The sequence below is a fragment of the Strix aluco genome, chromosome 12, assembly GCF_031877795.1.
Source record: "Strix aluco isolate bStrAlu1 chromosome 12, bStrAlu1.hap1, whole genome shotgun sequence".
NCBI lineage: Eukaryota > Metazoa > Chordata > Aves > Strigiformes > Strigidae > Strix > Strix aluco.
In genome coordinates this window covers 14,928,243-14,948,311 of record NC_133942.1, presented here as the reverse complement: position 1 = coordinate 14,948,311, position 20,069 = coordinate 14,928,243, and the positions used below count along the sequence as shown (strand labels likewise).

The 20,069-nt window shown below is 36.8% G+C and overlaps 1 protein-coding gene across 7 annotated transcripts in view; it reads left to right on the top strand.

Annotated features, from left to right (window-relative positions):
* Positions 1–19,433, top strand: part of ASB7 (ankyrin repeat and SOCS box containing 7) — a 31,636-nt gene extending 12,203 nt beyond the window's left edge. For 4 of the 7 annotated variants that reach the window (XM_074837154.1, XM_074837152.1, XM_074837153.1 and 1 more), the window contains 2 exons: positions 4,822–5,427; positions 15,548–19,433. In XM_074837154.1, coding sequence (XP_074693255.1) covers positions 4,822–5,427; positions 15,548–15,687 — 746 coding nt within the window. In that variant the 3' untranslated portion in view covers positions 15,688–19,433. Of the gene's footprint in view, positions 1–4,821; positions 5,428–7,707; positions 9,081–12,547; positions 12,564–13,635; positions 13,991–15,547 lie in introns of those variants that run through there. The other 3 variants (XM_074837157.1, XM_074837156.1, XM_074837158.1) reach the window with 3 other exon arrangements.
* Positions 19,434–20,069: the final 636 nt, after the last annotated feature.

Here is a 20,069-nt window from a genome sequence, read left to right as displayed (position 1 = left end):
CTGAGAAGGAATCTGGTCACTGACCTGGAAATAAAAGGTAGCTTGTTATGGGAGTCATGACCCGGCCGCCTCCTGCTTTTGCTTTTTTTCTTCTCTTCCATTATTGCTCACCAGCAAAGAAAAGAGCCAGAGGACAGCATAGTGCATGCAGATTGGCTGATTTGAGTGGAGGTGGTGGAACAGGAGGAAGCCTTTTATTATCTGCTGAGCAAGGAAACACAGATAGATGGGGAAAATGCATAAAAAAACCCAGTCCAGTCTAAAGGGTGAAGCCAGCAGAAATACCAGCTAGATGCAGAGGTAATAGGTCAGATAATAAATATCTTTTAGCAAGTGATGAAATGCACAAAGCTGATCAGAACCATGCAGAAACTTAGTTCTCATGAAAAATAGTGAATTTGACTTTCTTAGTGTATTTGTCTCATTTTAATAGTGAAGATTCTACGAAGCCAGCTCTTCCCATCTATAGAAACAATCTAGAGTCACAAAGCTCATCAGGAAAGCAACACACAAATAGGGAGTGTAGTTTTCAGTAACCTTGGATTTTTGTATAACAAGACTTTTTTTCCCCCTTTAGTGTACTTTATTTATTTTCAAAATTGCATATTGAGACAGACAATCTAATGCTGGACAAGAGCTACGTTTTACTAATCTTCAACCACCACTGTTAACTTTGAAAGTGTGCAGTTGTTAGCTGTCCCTTGGCAATACCTTCTCAATACTGAGCAGGACAGTTTCTGTCCTCATATTAAAGTGAAGAAATGATTCACTAAAGCTCTTAGAAATGGAAGAGTAACAGAAAGAAGTAGACAAAGAGGCATATTTATTTTTAGTCTTGGCTGCAAGGTATCTAAATTTTAGTAAGGTCACACAGAATCTGGGAGCAACTGGAGAATGCCAAATGCTCATCCCCCTAAACCAGCTCATAAAGTGTCTCTGTTTGAACACAGTAGTGCTTTCCTGGAGGTCTTCTCTATCAATGTTGTCCTATAAAATTCAAAACAGAAGCTATATGTAGCCATGTTTCTAAACCTTGCAGTCAGAATGAAGCCCTAGTTGGGAGAAGTAACCTTGAAACAATAGAAGTACTTTATGAAGCCAGAAGAATTGCTCTTTTGGCTTCCCAAATTAGACTGCAATAGAGTCATCTAATGAAGGAGTCAAGAAGGAAGAGAAACGGTCCCACTGAGCTGTAAATTGAAACTCTAAAATATTTGACTCTTGTTTAGGAATCAATATATCCTATAGATTACAGTAGTAGAAAAGAGTTTCATTAACAGTAGAGTTTAAATGACTAGCTTAGGTGTCCACCTTTAACATGAAATAAAATAATCCGTATATCATTCAGTGTTGAAAATTTACAATCTCAAGTGAGTTTGATTGTAGTAATTTGTTACCCTTGATAAGCAGTTCAAGGTTTGTGCCATTGTATTTTGCCTTAAGAACATTAGAAGTGACCAAATGCAGCTGCTCACGTTTCTAGATTCTGCTCTCCGCAAATTAATGGGAGGGTTGAAAAGAAGTAATTGTTTGACAATCAGGATGGAGGCAAGATAAAGAAATGCTAGCAAGTGCTGGCTTAATCCCTTCCTAGTTAAATACGCTTGTACCGGCTACATTTTTGTACCCCTCTGCAGATTCTGAAAGGTAAGCAGAGAATCATCCCCAATTCATTTCTACCTTGCTTGTCTTCCAGGGGAAGAGAGTTACCTTACAGCTTGATACCAATACCGAAGCCTTTAAAAAAAACCAGAAAGCCCCCCAACAACCCAGGTTCTTAAGGCAACATCAGCTTTGTAGCGTTGCTTTTACTAACACAGGGACTGAAGGGATGGAAATGGTCTGCAACATAATGCGGGTCCAACTTCTGCTGAAAGCCCTTGTGGAGTTCAAAAGCTTTCCAGGAGATGGCAGCAAAACATTGACTGAATAGCAACAGACGTTTTGGTCTTGTTAAAATTGTTTCCCTCATCAAGGGGGAGACTGGTACTGTTAACTCACTAGAAGCCCATAATCTGAACAGGAACTACAATATTTTTATCATGAGGTTTTGCTACCAGGTTTACTTTTGGAAGGTTAGTTGTTTGTGTTGTTCAGTTGCCCAACTGAGAGGCTTTTTTCCTATTCTTGTTGAGACACTCCTCTGACGTGACTTAGTTGGGGTTTTTTTGGGCCACTTTAGTGATCAAAAGCAGTAAAATTTTGGGAGTAGGGAAGTCATGGAAAGGTACTTACAACAATAGGTAAAGGACATCCTTATGTTGCACGTAAATTGTTGGGTTTGGATTACAACAACTTATATAAAAATGTATATACATGCACACACAAAAGTTGGGACGTACCTGATTGAATTTGGAAATAACATAGACTAAACAGGCTAGTGGCAGTATCCTGCATCTCAGCTGGGGGTAGACATGATTGACTTGAATGCCTTATGCAGCATGGGAGAGAGAAGGCACAACATGAATTTTTTATTTTTTAAATTTTTATTTGTGGAAAATGGCCCTGCCTGCTCTGTCTTTTTTCCATTATTCCATCTTTCTCCCTAACTCTGCCTCTCAGAATGTCTCATCCCTCTGCATCTTAATTCTCATGCTTATGCTACTCATTTTATTTATCACCAATTAGGAGATAATCTAGGTTAGTCTGAGCAGTGTGAAGAAAGAGACCCTGGGAGCAGCAAACATCACTTTGAAATAGTATCTTTGTCTTTAACGACTCTGTGGGTTGTACTGATTCTTTGCTATATTTTGGACATCATTGTAGTGCAGGTTAGGAACCATCTATTCAGTCACTGACTTCATTTTCCTGCCAACCAGTGGGTGCTTTAACTCAGGTTAGTATAACTTTACAGAGCACTGAAACTTCTGCTTTTCACAGAAGACTAGAAGGGCTGTCACTGCTAAGGGTCTAAACTTTCCTTAATCTTTCTTCTGTTATTTCTAGGTTCCTATTCTATACACCAGAGGCAGTTCTCACATATTATTTCTCTGTGTAGTCAGGCTGCATTGGTTTGTATGTTGGTTTTTTGGGGGTTTTTTTGTTTGTTTGTTTTCCTCCCCTCAGTCTTCACTTTACATTTTAAAAAATCCTTAAAGTTCCTGGATCACCTCTGCAGCTGTATTCTGTACTTGCCAGTCCTTTTATTTTGGTATGATGTCTTATCTTGGTGTGTTATCTGGACATGGTGGCAGTAGGTTCATATTCGGAAGCTTATTCCTGTTGCTTTGTGTTGGCACCTTTGTGCGCTCAGACTAAACTAGCTTGCAATTTATATCGTATTGTGAATTTAACTTAACAGGTCTGAATTTTGAGATGCAGATTGGCCTCTCCCACACTCTTCCCCTCTTCTGTTTGAGTGTGATGGCAACCAAGCAGAAAACTCTTCCCTCTCTACGTGGTACAGGAGAGCAAGTGTTCCTCCTGAGCAGTGTGTGTGAGTGTAGGGTGTTCATAGCCTTCAGCCAAGTTTGTTCTAAACCTGCGTGGTCACAATGTCCTGTGCCTCCCAACCACCCCAACCACTGCTACTTTCCCTCTGAACACAGTATGTATAGATGAGGAAAATGCAAAGAATTCAGTGTGCTAGGATGCAAGGACAGGGCTGTCAAGGCTGTGGAAGGTGGACAGACACCCTTATGCTTGTCTGCTCTTACAGGTGATGTGCTCTGTGCACCCGTGTTGTATGACTGCAGAGCAGACAACACCACAAGCAGCGGTGAAGGACAGCCCCCAGCACTTGTTTCAGTAGATACACAGGAATATCAAAAACATGTCAACTTAAGGCTAGGATCTTGTGCTGACAGTATCTCTCTACCAGCTAGGAGACTTAGGAAAGTGCCTTAAACTTCTAAACCATAGTTTGTACCATTTAGCATCCGACAGGCAGCATTTATGGATGGCGGAAGGAGAAACCTCACAGCCTGGCTTATTTTCTAGCTGAGAAATGGTAAAGGGGCAGGCACCTTTCCTTCAGTAATTAATTTGGTATGTGGGAATAGTCACTTGCTTTACCAGTTTGGGTGTCTTGAGGAAATTAAATTAAGCAAATCTATTTGATTATTTTAATTTTTAAATTCATAAATCAGACTGAGTTTCTGTGTTGTGTTGGAGGGGGGAAAAAAGTTCTGTGTAATCACTTGTATTCTGCACCAGCATTTTTCCTGGCTCCTTCCAAAAGTGAATGCTTACATTCTTGTAAAATCTTAAATTTTTGTAAAACTATAAATTCAGAACAGATTCATCATCTATAAAAACAGATTTTATCAAGATAATCTAAAATAACATATATCCTACATGCTTTGGAAATCCTGCAGACCACAGAGAAACATTTTACCTAATACAGTATTACACCCTAAAAACAATACAGTGCTGCCAGACCACAAAACATCCGCAATTTGGGACAGCAGATGTTTCTACACATGCTTCTTTTTAAGACCAAGAAGCAACACAAGGGAAAATAAAGAAGTTGAACATTGAGAAAGAAATGTAATATTGTAGAGCTGGAGGAAAACTGGATGGACAGAGAGATTTGAGTAATTAGCCTAAGAGTGCTAGGAAGATGTGGAAAACGATTTGTCAAATGGAAACATATGTATATGAAAGAAAGTCTTTTTTTGTGTAACCCTTTTTTCTTTAAATGTAATTTAACTTTTTCTTAAAAATAGCTGGTTCATGAAAGCAAGAATTGGTTTGAAGTACAAAAAAAATCCTGTCGTGCTATGCCTGAGAAGACTAACATTCAACTGTTTGATTAATTTTTTGCAGCACTGGATTACTGTAATGCCTTCTAATTATTTTTTAATTTTATTTTAACTTCAGCTGATCCCACGGTTAAGGACTTAATTGGAGGCTTCACTGCTCTGCATTATGCAGCCATGCATGGCCGAGCGAGGATTGCACGCTTGATGTTGGAATCTGAATATAGAAGTGACATTATTAATGCAAAAAGCAACGATGGTTGGACTCCCCTCCATGTAGCAGCCCACTATGGCAGAGACTCATTTGTCAGACTCCTGTTGGAGTTCAAGGCTGAGGTTGATCCGCTCAGTGATAAAGGTACTACACCGCTTCAGCTGGCCATTATCCGAGAGAGGTCAAGCTGTGTGAAAATCCTTCTGGATCACAATGCCAACATCGACATTCAAAATGGTTTCCTGTTACGATACGCTGTGATCAAAAGCAATCACTCTTACTGCCGAATGTTCCTTCAGAGAGGGGCGGATACAAACTTGGGTCGCTTGGAAGATGGACAGACACCCTTACACTTGTCTGCTCTTAGAGATGATGTGCTTTGTGCACAAATGTTGTATAATTACGGAGCAGACACTAACACAAGGAACTATGAAGGACAGACCCCACTGGCTGTTTCAATAAGTATTTCTGGAAGTAGCCGACCCTGTCTGGATTTCTTACAAGAAGTGACAAGTATGTATGTAAGAGAAGTTAATCACAGGACACAGTGTCCGCTAAAAGCCTTCTTTGAATTTAGCCCCAGAAAAAAATGCTTCCTCTCTGCCCCTTGATGCTATTTAAATGCACTAGAAAGTTTCTGGGAAGGTGAAGGGATTGTGATACTGAGAATCTCTTACTCGGCAAAGGTGCTAATGTTAAGTATATTTCATTTAAATTAGTTTTGTTTCAATATCTACAGGAAGCATTAATTTTTAAAAAGTGAACTGTAAAATCACATTTTATTAATGGCCTTAGCACATAAGATGTTGGGGGGGTTGGGTTTTGGTTTTGGGGGTTTTTTTTGTGCCTTTTGCTTTTTTTTTAATCATCATGCAAATACTCTGCAGTTGCTGGCTTTTTCATCTGGTGCTACAACCAGGGCAGAAAAGAGCTTTTGCTGCTTTGTGTTCCCCAACATCCTCTCTCCCCTTCACCAGACAACAAAATAGGTTTATTCGTTCAACTTGAAGGGGTTTCCTGTGCTGTATAGCTTTGATTTTATTTTGTAGATGTCTTTGAAATATGAAAGAGATTTTAACTCATCATGACTTCTGGTATTTAGAAAGAGTATTAGGCTCCTAATATTCTGGTCACTTTTGGTTATCAGGTTTTGGTGTACTAGATCTACTGAAAGTTTCTCTTCCTCTCTCATTCAACATGGAATGCTATAATAGTGTTTCATAGTTATAGTGTTGTCTAAAACATTTGGGAATTACTGTTTTGCAGTTAGCGAGAGCTTGCTAATTCAAACAAGTTAAGATGGCCTAATAAATTATCATCCTGTTTAGGATGATCTTTGCACTACAGAAAATGGGATATTTCACATATTCTTTTTCCCCTACAGTTCCTTTTATTTTTTTTGGATATGGTAGTTTTTAATGAGAATTAAGCACCCTATATACTCTGCAAAGAAACTTAAAAATTCAGTGTGGGCTGGAGGTGAATCAGCTGAGATCTGTTGTCAGTAGCTGAGACAAATAAGCATTTGGAAATTCTTTTTTATCTTCATGATTGATAGTGTTATTTTGTTTTTATCTGAAATATAAAGAGAATTTTTGGAAAGGTGGAAGCTGATAATAAGAAATACAAGCAACTAATAGATTTTGTTCTAATTTGCCCCTTGTTATTCAAACGCATTTCTTTCTAGTTTCCTTTTTGGGAGCCTCTCACTATATAGTAGCACCGTCAGGGTTATTAGTAGATAATCTAATATCCAGACTTGCAATTTTTGAGTCTTTGGACATATCTGTAAGCATGAAGGCTGAGACTGCTTCAGTGTTTCCTCAGTGTCTAAAGTCTAATTCAGAAAGTTGGAAACCGGTACTGTAACTTACTTTTAGTTTCCATATTCCATACCTTAAGGGTTTAATGTTAAATGAGAGGTAAAGTCTGCTACAAAAAAGTAACTTAAATTTGTGGCCAACGTAACAGTGTTGGAGCTATCACTGTTTTGTGCTGATGGAGGGAGAACTGGGAAAGCAGGGAGGACTAGTGCTGACAAAAACACTTCAGCTTTGTGCTTCTGAGCAAAATTATGAAGAATATGTTTACAAACAGCTATAAACAGATTCTGCCCTTATTATAAATATCCAAACACTGTCTTCCATGGTTTTCATGAATAATCACTTTAATAAGATGGTGTAGGAGAGATGAAATGGATAAAGAGCAAGCTGGGATTTTGGTAGCAGAGTTCCCAATTAGATCAGACTGTGTACAGGGAATTGTTGAGATCTCACGCTGTAGCACTGCAGGGAAGAATCTCATTTCTGAGTCTACTGCAATATGTATTTATTAGAAGAAAAACTTACAAAATTTTTTACAGAATTGTTCTAGTGGACATCTTCCTGAAATGTTCTCTTGCAGTTGGTAACAGTGATTTGGTCATAGGGTTTAACAGGAATTTCTACGTTGTTTATTTGAACATTATACTAAGCACTTAATGTAGGAATCCATAGCTGTAAGTTTTGTATATGCATCTGAAGTTTTGAAGAATATATTTGATAGTAAAACAGGAACTAGTTTTTACTTTTGCAGTAAACTAAAATTTTTAAGCTTAAAGAATAATATATGTGAATTATGAAAGCTATCAAACCTCTTCAAGTGAAAGCAGTTGCATGCTTCATATAAATGGGATACTATTAGCAGTCTACATGCAAGATATAAGTAGCTATTTTTTTTTTAATACTTGGAAAACATATTTGTGCAGTTTCAATTCTTCAGAAAACATATGTGACTTTCTTTTTGTCTTGGTAGGTATTGTAATCTGTAATAATTGCAGCTGTTAGCCCAGGTCCCCGGTTGTGAATAACAGGCAAGAAATCAAGCTCTCAGAAATACTCAGTATTGGCCCTGAGAGTCTGTAAGAAGATACTGGATTTTGGGTTTTGACCTGGAAGGTCTGATATTCTTCCTGGCTACAGGTAGAGATTCCTTTGCTCCTAGAATAATTCCAAGAGGAAGGAAGTTATTTGGAGTTGTGTCTCAGTATTTAAGCATGAAGCTGGAAGTCAGGAACAATGAAGTTTTTCGAGTCTGCCATTGACTTGATGTTTAGACAGTCACTTGTGTGTTTTTTTTCCTTTTTTCACCCTCTTTTACAATACAAAAATGAGTAAAGTCTCCCTGTGAAAAAACAATATTGAAGATGAAAATTGCTCAATGATTTTGTTAATCACCTCCTTTTCCTTATCTGTATTACACTTTCCTAGTCCAAAAAACCATATATTGGCAACCACCATGGTACATGAGATCATCTGATAAAAGAGTTGTTTTGGAAGCACTTCAGTATAATGCTCCAGTTTTATGAGACCTGAACCTGCCTCTTCAGGAGTGTTAGTGGGTTAAGCTTGGAATACACTAATGCAAAATTAAAATAGACATGCATATATATATATAATATATATGGAGCTAGAGATACATATAGTTGGGGTTTTTGTAGTGTATATGTCTACAGAATTAACATGTGGAATTAGTCCTGGATGGAATGATTTATGTTGAAGTTGAATGGGATTTGAGAGTATTAAAACTTATAAAGACAATGTTAGAGGCAGGAAAAAATTGAAGTATTAGAACAGTACTTAGAGGTTTAAATAAACTTCAAGGTACTAGAAAATCAATTATGAGCTCAAAAAGGGGAAAGGAAAAAGCTTGACCCCTTCCCCCTCTCCATAGCTCTCATTTAATTTAATCACTGTTCAGATAACGTAGCAGACAAGAGAGTCTATGACTCGCTATGCAAGTTGCTTGTCTGTGTCGAGGCAAATAGCTAAGTAAATGGATATGGCCACAGTAGTGTAATGTGGCATGTATGTTAACAGGTATCAAAGAACTAATTTCAGATCTGGAACAAGATCTAAAGGTCACCAAATGAATTAAACTACAAATATTCATCTGCATTCCTTTTAATTTTCAAAGGGCAAATCTTTGGCTTTGACTAGAGAGTGTAATTTTGTGTTTAGATTTATATTGCATTGTAAATGTGCAGAAAACCAAACAAAAGTCCTGTTAAGGAAATCCTTAATACATTCTCTGTCTCTATCCTGTTAAATAAAGATAACTTTTCACTAGGATTTTTTTTTCTGGAAAAAACATTTTAAAAAGGGTCTCTGCATAATTTAAACTTTTATGAATACAGAAGTGTCATAGTGCATTAAGTAGATTTCTACATATTTCATTACATGGATAATTGCAAAGGAAACAGTATCTTCATGTTTATTATGACATAGAAGAACTTTACTGGAATTGCAAGCTTTGACTACTTGCTTCCTTGTGTGCTGCTGGAAATCTTGCACTAAGGACTGTGGTCTGCTTTGTCATCCAGAGTTATGCAGGGAACTAGGGTAAGAAGGTTATTTTATAGTTTTCATTTTAGCTGGGTCGGTAATAATCATGATTCAGATGGTATTTGTTTATGTTCTGCAGATTCAGGTACCTATTTGATAAAGACCAGTATAGTTTTTGATCTCTCTATAAAGACATAGCCCATTTTTTTTCTTTCTAGAAGGAGGAAAGTTACCTTTGAAATAATTGTTAAACTCTGAACTCAGAATTGCCTAGTGTGATATTGAAAAATGCAGCTACTAACTCAAGAGTGCAGTTGACTGTTTATATTGAGCAGTTGAATCATTTTTGTGTAGCCGTATGCAGGTTTGTACATTGGAAGAGTTTTTTGAAGACGCCTGTGGAAAAAAAAAATATATATAGTATTTCTAGATCTGGCATGCAAAGTATAGCAACTCCTGACTCCCATTTGCACACCTATGCTGCATTCTTTTCTAGTGTAAAAATAGTATAACAATGCATTTTAAGCCTGTCTATGTTCAGAGCACTTTACTTACAGTCTCCTAAAAATAGATAAGCATTATGGTATTGAAATTCTTAGCTGAATTTCCATAGCAATTTCAGTAAGACTGAATTTATAGAAACATTATGAAATATTTTTTAAAAAATCTTATAGAAGCATATTCAAATCTTAATTTTATTGCTAAGTACACCTGTTATACTTAACATTGAGCTTTACTGGCATTTTACTTTTCCATCTATAACTTTTCAGTCCAAAAGGCACTCCTTCTTGGTACATAATTTCTGTACCAGATATATTGAAATTTAATAGACATCTAAAACTCATTGTGGAGAACTTATTTTTCAAAGAGCAATGAAAACATTGCTTCAAGCTCAAGTATTCTAACAGAGGCATACTGAACACAAAATGAAACTAGAACTTTTAAAATAACTTGTATGATATCGAGTTAAAAAGAATTAAAAGCTCTCTTTGTCCTGTTGAGCGAGATACTGGTTCAAGGAGTTTGTTCACTTTCTCAGTGAACACTCTGTAATTCTCTCTGAATTCAGTCCTGCATGTCTTGTATTACTATTTCAGACCTATAGATTCTTGATGCTAGCATTTTCTGGCATTTTAAATGCTGGAGAACTGAATATCCTCTGTAGTTATTCTGCTGTTTTACAGAGTAAAAAACAATGCATTTCCTTAACTTAGACCTATTCCTATTGCAATGAACAGCTGAATTCGGTGTGATCCTGTTTGTTTGTGCATCTTCATCAATGTGTTTCTTGGCTGGTGGGTGTAAGTTTACAGTTGATAAGTTCAATTATCTTTTTTTAATTCCCCCCAAAAAAGCTAACAAAATTGTAACTAAATTTAATTGCTGGCAGTAGCTGAGTTCCTTCACAGTTGTGAAATAAGGGATGGATTTAATAGTTAGCTGCAGATATAAATACTTATTCTGATACTCTAGAGGAACTGAGCTGCTGCCAGCCATACGTCAGCCTGGTTTCAACTTTTTTTTTTAATGTTTCACAAAACTTTTATTTTTAAGTTTCCTTTGTAACTAAAAAGAAACAACCAAATGGTTTCTTACTACTGTTTTCAGCCTTTCACAATTCCCAAGGGAGGCAGAGGCTCAGTTTGAGAAATAACACTGTAAGCTTTTTCTCAAGAAATGTATTAATATTGCAGAGAAGACTGGGCAGCTTCTGAAGTATGTCACTGATGTTGTTCTTCATTTTTTGACTTCTTTAGAAATTGCCTGTCCACTTCAAACCAATGACACTGTTTACTTTTGAAAGTACTTTTTTTCTTTTTTTTTTTAGTAGGTAGAACAGTAAATCAGAGGTGATCATCTCACAGCCTACAAGTGTATTAATTTCAGTTAATCCTAAATTTTCCCTTGGGTAACAGAACAGGTTGGTTCATGATTTTTACTTTGCACAGATGCTTTTGTATCTTCAGTAGAGGAAAGTGGTAGGGATTCCCCCTTTCCACCTTCACAACACTTTTGCTTAAAACTGGGTGAGAGTCCCTAATAATTGGTGTTGTCAGAGGTACTAGGTCTAATATTATGCCTTAAGGATCCTTAAATATAGACCTATTAGGTGAGTTAGTTTCTTGGGGAGCAGGGTCTGCGTAGGAAAAATGGGCAGGCACAGGTCTAAATGCATAAACTGCAGAGCAGTTGTAATGATGACATACAGTTCTTTATATAGCTAGTAAATCCTATGTGCAAATTTTGTCTGTCTCTGGGATAGAACAACAAACTTCCAGCTAGAATAGCTGAAAAATTTTGAAACTGCAAAAAGGAAAAGAATGTAATACTGAATGAAAATTCAGGATTAATTGTAATAATTTCTTGCTGTTAAAACATGAATGTTTTCCCTTGTTTTACCAGAGAAGGCCAATCTATTAATAATAATTTAAAAGGCTTATTTCATTATTTAAGTAAAAAAAATATTTAAGGAGGAAGAAAAAAAGCTCGGGATCTTTTTTAGCAGTCAAAGAACTGAATTAGGAAAATGTTTAACTTTTATACGTACTGAAGTCTGCTGCCTCTAGAGAGAAAAAAAATTTGAAAAGCAAGTCCTCTTTATTTTATAATCCTGTTTTACATTTCTTCTGTTTGGAAGAAACTTTTCTGTCATGTTTGGGAAACTATACGCAAGAAGTGCGTTGGTGGGGATTTCTGCTTTCCATTACAGCACGTAGCATGAGCTCTGGAGGACAAAAGATGAACTATACATCTCTTTCCTGTAACTTATTTGTTTATGGCTATAAAGCTTGCAAAACAAATCGACTGAAGTATCTAACTTGTTCAGGTGAACACGTTAGCAAACCTTCAGCTCTACAACAGCGGCAGGTATTTGCTGCCCTGGTGGTAACTTAGGTTCTGTAAGAGCCGAATGATAACGCGGCTGCTCCAGAATAACAGCACTGCCATCATCAAGGAGTCCCTTTGAGACCGGATCACGGATGTGTTGGGGGTTTTTTTAAGGTGATCTGTAGTTTTATGTCACTGTTTTGCATGATAATGGTAATTAGGTCAGTCTTATTTTGTGGGAGGTTTTTTGTTTCTTTCTTTTTTAATTCTCTCCCTTTGTAGCTTATTTGCCTAAATAACTGTCCAAACTTGTGGTGCAGGATATAACCAAAGTTTCTACTTCCTAATCGTTTTTAAGCAGGACTTTTTTCATCATTTAACTTGTCTTACTTTGCCAAATTACTAATAACATTTTTCATTTGCCAAACCAAGGTTCACTGACATCGGTCTGTAATCCTTTTTTTTTTTTCTTTTTCATTCAGATGCAACCAAGAATGAGTAAGTGTTCTAGACACCGTTTCTAATAAATCACAAATGCATTAATAACCCTGGAATTTGCAAGGCGTGACCTAAGACACTAACAGCCACTAGATGTAGCAACTGGTGCTTAACACTGGAAATGTCCATTGTTAACACATTCCCAGGAAATATTTTTAGGCTTATCAGGGGGAAATGTCATACATCTGATAATCGGGTCTTTTTGAATTAACTGATGACCAATTTCTTCTGCGTATTTTAAGTTGTCTGTTCTATTTTGTTCTCAAAAAGCCCGTAGGATGTTAATTAAAAGGCATTCATTTCTGAAACCAGAAATCAGTGTCTCAAAGCTGTATTATTGTGTACTCTACTACAGAAAATACACATATAGGTCTGTAGCCCTCTATACCCTCTAACACTACTGTTTGCAGTGAACTTTTGAAAAGGTGCATCCTTTCTGAACCCTGTTTGCATTCACATTAAAAGCATTGGAACTATTTCTTTATCACCGTAAAGATTCCTCTGCTTGATTTCTTACCAAAAGTAACTTTTCTTTCCCAGAAGCTTGGCCATTCAGCTGTTGTCCAAGTTGTATAAATTCATTCCTTCAAGCAGGAAAAAAAAAAAAAAAAAAATTGCTAAGAAGAAACCACCAGTGGACAAAGTAACTAATGATCTGTATTCTAAGTCATGGCTGAAGGATATAATTAAAAATAAATTGACATTTAGATACTGTGGTGATAAGTATAATAAAAATGTTTTACACTTATATGAAGGAAATTCAAATTTGCATGTTCTTTAATTTCAAATCTAATTTCTTTAAAAGCAGACTGAAACTATTTTCATGCATTACTTCTGCTAGCTTACCTCGGATAATTTTAGTGCTTAAGATAAATCCCAGTGTATACCTGTCTGTCAGCCCATTTCTATAGAAAAACCCACGCAGGGGGGAAAAAGGAGGAACTTGCTATAAAGGGTAACTGAAACCATGTACAAAATGCCCAAAGTAGAAAACAGGAGATAGTTTCATAATCTTTTTACTATGTGCTTAACATGAAAGTCTAATAAACTCATAATGTCAATGTCTGTTTAGCTGATAGAAGGTTTGTTGCTGAACTAGGAGGCGGCTGGAAGAAGGGACAGGCTGCAGAGCCAGCTTTGGGGCTGGCTCAGGTGAGAGAAACTCCCGTCTCCTCCAAACAGGGTATTGCCCGGTGAGCTGACAGCATCCTACTGTCCCGCCATAAAACCCGTGCGCATCGAGCCCTGTACAGAAGGCATTTCCTCTCTCAAAACTGTCCTGCTTAATTGGTGGCAGCTCAGGAAAGCTAATTGGAAATGTCCATCTAAGTTATCTAAAGTTGCTTTTGTTGTTCTGTACTGCTTTTTAAAGAAATGATTAATTCAAGCAGTCAGCTCAATAAAATTGCTGTGCCTTTATTTGCAAAAACAAGCACTGTCTTTTACCATTAATGATTATACAGATAATAGAAGAGTGCAGTAAGTTGCTCTGTTGGTGACAGATTATCTTGGTACCAAAATAAGCACCTACATTGTTAATGGTGCTGAGTATTTTGACTCGAACAGCCATCGGGTGCCATAACTGTGTAAACCTCTTTCTTTCTTTTTTTTTTTTTTTTTTCCCCCACGACATTGTTAAGTCGATGATCAAAATACTGATTAGCACAACTTCAATGTGTTACTGGGATAATTTCAAAAAAGAGCAGAATGAGGAAAAAGCAGCTAGTTTGGTCAGAGGTTTGGAGTGGTTCCCATGGTGGGAGGCTATTAAATAGCATCTTCAGCTTTTGAAAGAGGTATCGAGCATGAGTGGAGGATGGAGATTAATATAAAGGTATGTAAAATCGTGACTGGCATGAGAACAATTATTTGTTATTTTTTTTGTAACTCAAAGAATGGTAGGCACGCAATGAAGTGATCAGGAAGCAGATCTAAAATAAATAAAAGCACTTTGTAGTTTTCCAGCCAACGCCTAATTATATTGTGAAATTTGTTGCCACAGGATGTTTTGGATACTGAAAGTATGAATGGGTTCAAAAAACATTAGACAGATTTACAAAGGGCAGGCTATTCACAGCTATTAAAGACATAGATCTGTGTGCAATCTCTGGTTTGGGAAGGCCCAAAGGCACCGGTGCTGAAAGCTAGAAGGGTATATTGGGACAGGATTTCTCAATGTCTGTTGTTCTGCTCTTTTTCTCTTTCTTCCTCGGGATCTGTTGTTGGGTACATTCAGATACAAAGCTAGATTAATCTTTCTTACGTTATGTTGCACGGGGGACTGTTTTCCAAGGTGTTTGAATAGTTTCCTCTTAAGAATAAGTTTGAAAGGGAACCGATTATTTTGGAAAACCCTTGCCAGAAATACTGAAGTTCATGCGATGTCAGTAAATATTTTCCTCTGTGGACAGTGGTTAACTCATATTTTCATCTCTTTCTGATGAGGTTGTGGCTGCATCCAAAGCTTAAAGGCTTTGTCTTTTCGTTAAAAGGGAAAAAAGAATCTTTAACTCTGCCATGCAGTCCTTGAATAACATTTATAAAACTTCACTCTCTAAGGAAACTGCCTAGTCCTGTTACAGTGGAACCTAGGAGTTTTTGCCTTAATGTTTGAAAATAAGCAAGACTGAGGGTTTTTTTTCCCTCAAGGATAGAAAAAATTCCCCAGAAAGTTAAATGGAGGAGTTAACGCTGTTCTACAACGCTTAAGCGTATGTTGCCACCTCGTGGGAATCCTTACATGGATAATGTATCAGTAAAATTATGTGCATGTAAAAATGTCTTTAAGATTCATCTCTCGAATTTCATTGAATTTCTTTTCATTAGAAAAGTATTAACTTCCGCCCTTTTTCTCTTGTAATTTTTCCCTTCCCTCTGCCTCTTAGAAAATGGCAAATATCTGTGATTTTACTGAGCAAATGATCTTTTAAAGTATGTTTAAAATGTGATCATTTTACTTCTATGTGTTCCTTTTGTCTTTTCAGGACAGCCCAGAAACTTGCAAGATCTATGCCGAATTAAAATCCGTCAGTGTATAGGCCTTCAAAACCTAAAACTACTTGATGAACTACCCATTGCCAAGGTCATGAAAGACTACTTAAAACACAAATTTGATGATATCTGATATCCGTGAAGAGAAGAACTCTGAGCAAGATTAGTTATATTCCAGATACTGAAGAGGCTTGTTGCCTTGCACAAAGTATATCCTATGCAAATTCTGATTTTTCTGTGAAGTCAGAAGGCAGGTATACACTTCCTTGGGTTTTTTATACCACACGCTAGAAGGTCTTAATTTTTGGTTTCTTGGTCCAAGTTTACAAGGTCCAAGCTTTCTATACAATATTACATTTTAAAAATTGCTGTTGGCTTTTTGTTTGTTTGTTTTCACATTAAGTGTGCAGACTTGCAGTGGAGATGGAAGGTAGCCTCTCAAGGGAAGCAGTTGGTTTGAATTGGCATGCTGAGCAATTATGCAAGAAAATAAAGTTTGGAAATCAAGGCACCAGTCCTGCAAAAGGATACTGATAAAGACCTTCAAAGCCCTGTTGTCTGTTGGGACTCTTGTCTCTGCCAGGGTGTATGTTTTTGCAGGACAGAGGGAAGAGTTGATAATCAGCGTGTCCTAGGGTACTGTACCAACATAATTTGGAAATTAAAAAATATGGTTACCCAGTTCAATTTGAGGGTCTATACATTGGCTCTTTTTATATTATTCTTTTCCTAATTATTCTAGTTGGGATACCCATAAAATTCAGGCCCTCTTCTTTCCTGACATTCCCTGTTAAATGGATGGCTGTTTATAAGTCTATTTTTAACAGTGACAGTACACTACAAAGAGGCATAGCCTCTGTATTTTTTACATTAATTTAAGAGTAAACAAATCTAGATTTTTTTTTTTTTTGAAGCCAATGTATTCTGTTTCTCATACAGTGCCTCCTGTGCAATAATCTTTCTGATGTATTTTCCCTTTACATGTTATTCCCCTCCACGCTATTCCTCATTTAGTCTCAGTGCATTATTTGTGAGAATAGGAACTGCTGCCTCGCTGTAGTGTGGATGTGACATTACAAAAGTGATGCAGCAGTTGCTGTTCATTATTACTCCCTGAATTTCATGAATGTATAACCTGCTTTATTTCACTTTCAGTTGAAATTTTATCTACGGGTTCTCAGCCAAATTGTGTCCACTTAAAAAAAAAGAAAAAGAAATTGGCCAAACACTTCTGTTTTAAAAGCAGTGGGGGTTTTTTTGTTTTTTTTTTTTTTTCGGATTGCTCTGAAATTCAGTTTGTTTCAGGTTAGAGAGTGGGAAGTGCACATAAGTTAAGATGCCTTTCATATGTGCACTAACAAGAAAAGCCCCATTCGTATTAAAAGTTTAAATTTTGCAATTAATCTGAAAGCAGCAACTGAAAGGAGTACTGAAATTCGGCTACTGAATGTGTTTTTCATACTAGGTATTGAAAAGATCTGTTAAAGAGTTTTGTTTCTGATCATAAAAAAAAGAAGCTCTTGCTATCAAAAAAAAGATTGGGCCAATATATGCAGTTGTTTCATTCTCTTTATTTTCAAGGGATTATGGAGTCATCATAAGGTTCTTGCTAGTGTCCTCTGCTTTTGTTTTGCCATCCTACTGGTTCTCTAAGAGCCTCTGTAATATCAGGAGTGCTTTCGTATCAATTATACCGATGGAAGCGGGGAGATGAAAGGAACGGTGGTGGCTTTTAAGTTTAACACTGTCACTTTCAAAATATTTACTATTAAAAATATGAAAAGCAAGGTGAAGCAGGTATACTCATATTCTTTAACTGTGCTAGTTCCTTTTAATATCTTATAACCCTGAGCTGCAGTTCCTTGAGCATGATCCTTATCACTGCTAATGGATGCACCGGAACTACAGCAAACAAGGAGGATTATCTCTCCCTATTGTGCCTGGCATTGCATCAGGTTTCCAAACAATAAGTGATTTTGGAGATTTATGACTCAGAGGATTGGTAATGGAATGTTGAACCTTTTTATCTCCAGCTTGTATCGGTTCAAGTCCAGCCTGCTTGAGCAGTGACCAAAAGTTCATGTCTCGGCAGCATGAGTGAGCAAGTATGTCCAACCTTAATGCCACGCAATGCGTGCGGTGGTCACCTCTGGGCAGTAAAGCTTTAGAGTGCTTCCTCCAGGTTGGATGTAATGGTGGTGGCATTGTAACAGGGACAACCTGAGAGCACGGGTGGGGTGTGCGTGTGAGCTTGTGTGCGTGACGGTGTCTGTCAGCTCCTATCAAAGCGAGAAAGATCAGCTGTTATGATCTTTAAGCTCTCCAGTACTCAGGCAGGACAGATGTTAAGAATTGACTGGCAGGTTTTAAAGCATGAATCTTCAGTTCTGTGACATGAGATCAGAACCTTAAAATTGCTTTCTTTTTTTTTAAAAATACTTGGTATTGTTCACTACATTTGTAAGTTGGTCTAAACCAGTGTCCTTCCCCACTGAATTTTTACAGTAATATTTTCTAAGGTAATCTAGAATATATTTTAGTTGCAATCTATATTAAGGCAAATTATTTGTTCTGTCTGTTGCTGTGACTGAAGAAAATTACAGAAGACTTTGGTAACAAGAATGCTATTTAATGAAGAAATGTGTAATTCCATTATTTATTGTTTGAGGTTTGTTTTTTGGTTATTTCTTTTAAGTAACTGACATCTAAAGGGAACACACATACATTTCAGGCCAATAAAAAGCCTTTCTTTTAATTTTCATCCTGTCCTCTCTCCCCTCCCCAAGGTGGAGGGAAGCCCTTGCCCTTTCTTACGATGCTAAGCCATCCCTTGTAGATGGTTTCTCTGATGTTGATTCAGCAAAGTACCGTAGCACATGTGTGTTTCAACCTACTGATAGTCCCATTCACTATCTGAAGTTAAACATGTGCATGAGTGTGAGTGAAGTATGGTTATTCATTGATAAACCTATCCAAATTTCAATAATGGGGAATTCGGTCTTTTTTTATTATTTTAAATATTGTGCACAAATACTTTCAACTTTGGTTTTCATTCGGACTAGAATGTGAAAGGAGAAGTGCATAATATAAACTTCTTATGTAGCCTAGTTCCATTACCTTAAACTTCACAGTTGAACACTTCTAATAAACCTTAAAAAATTGGCAAATACACCAAAGAATCAATGTGAGTAAAAGACTCTGATCATTAACAAACTGCAAACCTCATCCTTTAAAACAAAGCAGAAAGTTTTTGTAAATATTTATGTTTATAAATGTACAGCAGAGTAAGAGTGTTTTTTAGATTATTTAATTACCATATTTCTAAACTATTTACATTATAGACATTACTTGTTAGTTTGAAAAGCTCTTGAGTGTTTTTTCTTGTTTTGTTTTGGGTTTGTTTTTGTTTTTTAAAATTCATTATCACTCATACTTGGAATAACTGGCTTCCTTGGGATAGCGTGGAAAAATCAGTTTTCTGGCTCTAGTTGGCAATCATAGGAGAACACATCTGGACAGAGTAATCAGATAAATACCCGAATGCAAAAGAGAATATGTAGTGTGTTTACCAGGGTGGACCTGGGCTAGAAGAAAAAATTGGATCCTAACTTTCGCAGTTAAATCTGTCAAGAGCCCCCAGTGACATATGGACAAGAGCAACTTGCAACCTGCCCACAAGTCTAGCTTCCAGCAACACTGTGTTACCAATATCATAATGTATTTTGTTCTTCCTTTGCAATGTAAGCTTTTGCTTTGGGTCAATTCTAATTTAAAAAAAGAAAAAAGTTAAACCTGGTTAAAACCTTTTTTTTGTTTATGTTCTGTTTATTTCTCTTGTAATGTTTTAATAACATAATACCACTTTACACATTTTCTCTCAATATTTGTCTGTCTCTTCTACTTATTCTCCCTTCTCTGGTGCACATAATTCTGGTAATGCGTTTGGTACTCAAATTTCCCCCCGCAAATAGTTCAGATGTCTCATGAATTGTAATGTGATTTTTACCAGTAAATATGAGCATAAAACTTAGCTCTAGAGCTGGACTTCAGAAGGGGGAACAAATTGGTCTTTAGCTATGAGTAGTTGGGTTTTCCCTACTCAGATTCCAGAGCAGCCACTTCAGGGTTTTTGGAAAGGTTCACCTTTCCTCAAGTTCATGTAGTGACTAAGATACAAAAATGGACCAAATAGAGGTCATATTTTGCAGTTGAATCTGTTTGGTGTCCATTTACGGCTAATAAGTTGCATAAGGGGGATGTATATGAATATTCCTGGCACACAAATGGGAACTGGAAGCATTTGGTTTCAGTCATGAGAGTAATATGCAACGAAAAGTTGCATTAAGGTTTTGGACCCTAAAAATTTGGAGAGGAAGGAGACTAGATTTAAAGACATTACTACTGAAGGGTAGTAGGGAAAAAAAAATGTTTTCCATTTCTCAGTAACAAACTATACAAACATCACTGGGAGTATGTATGCTGTACAACCAAAAGTTATGTTTAGAACTGTTGATG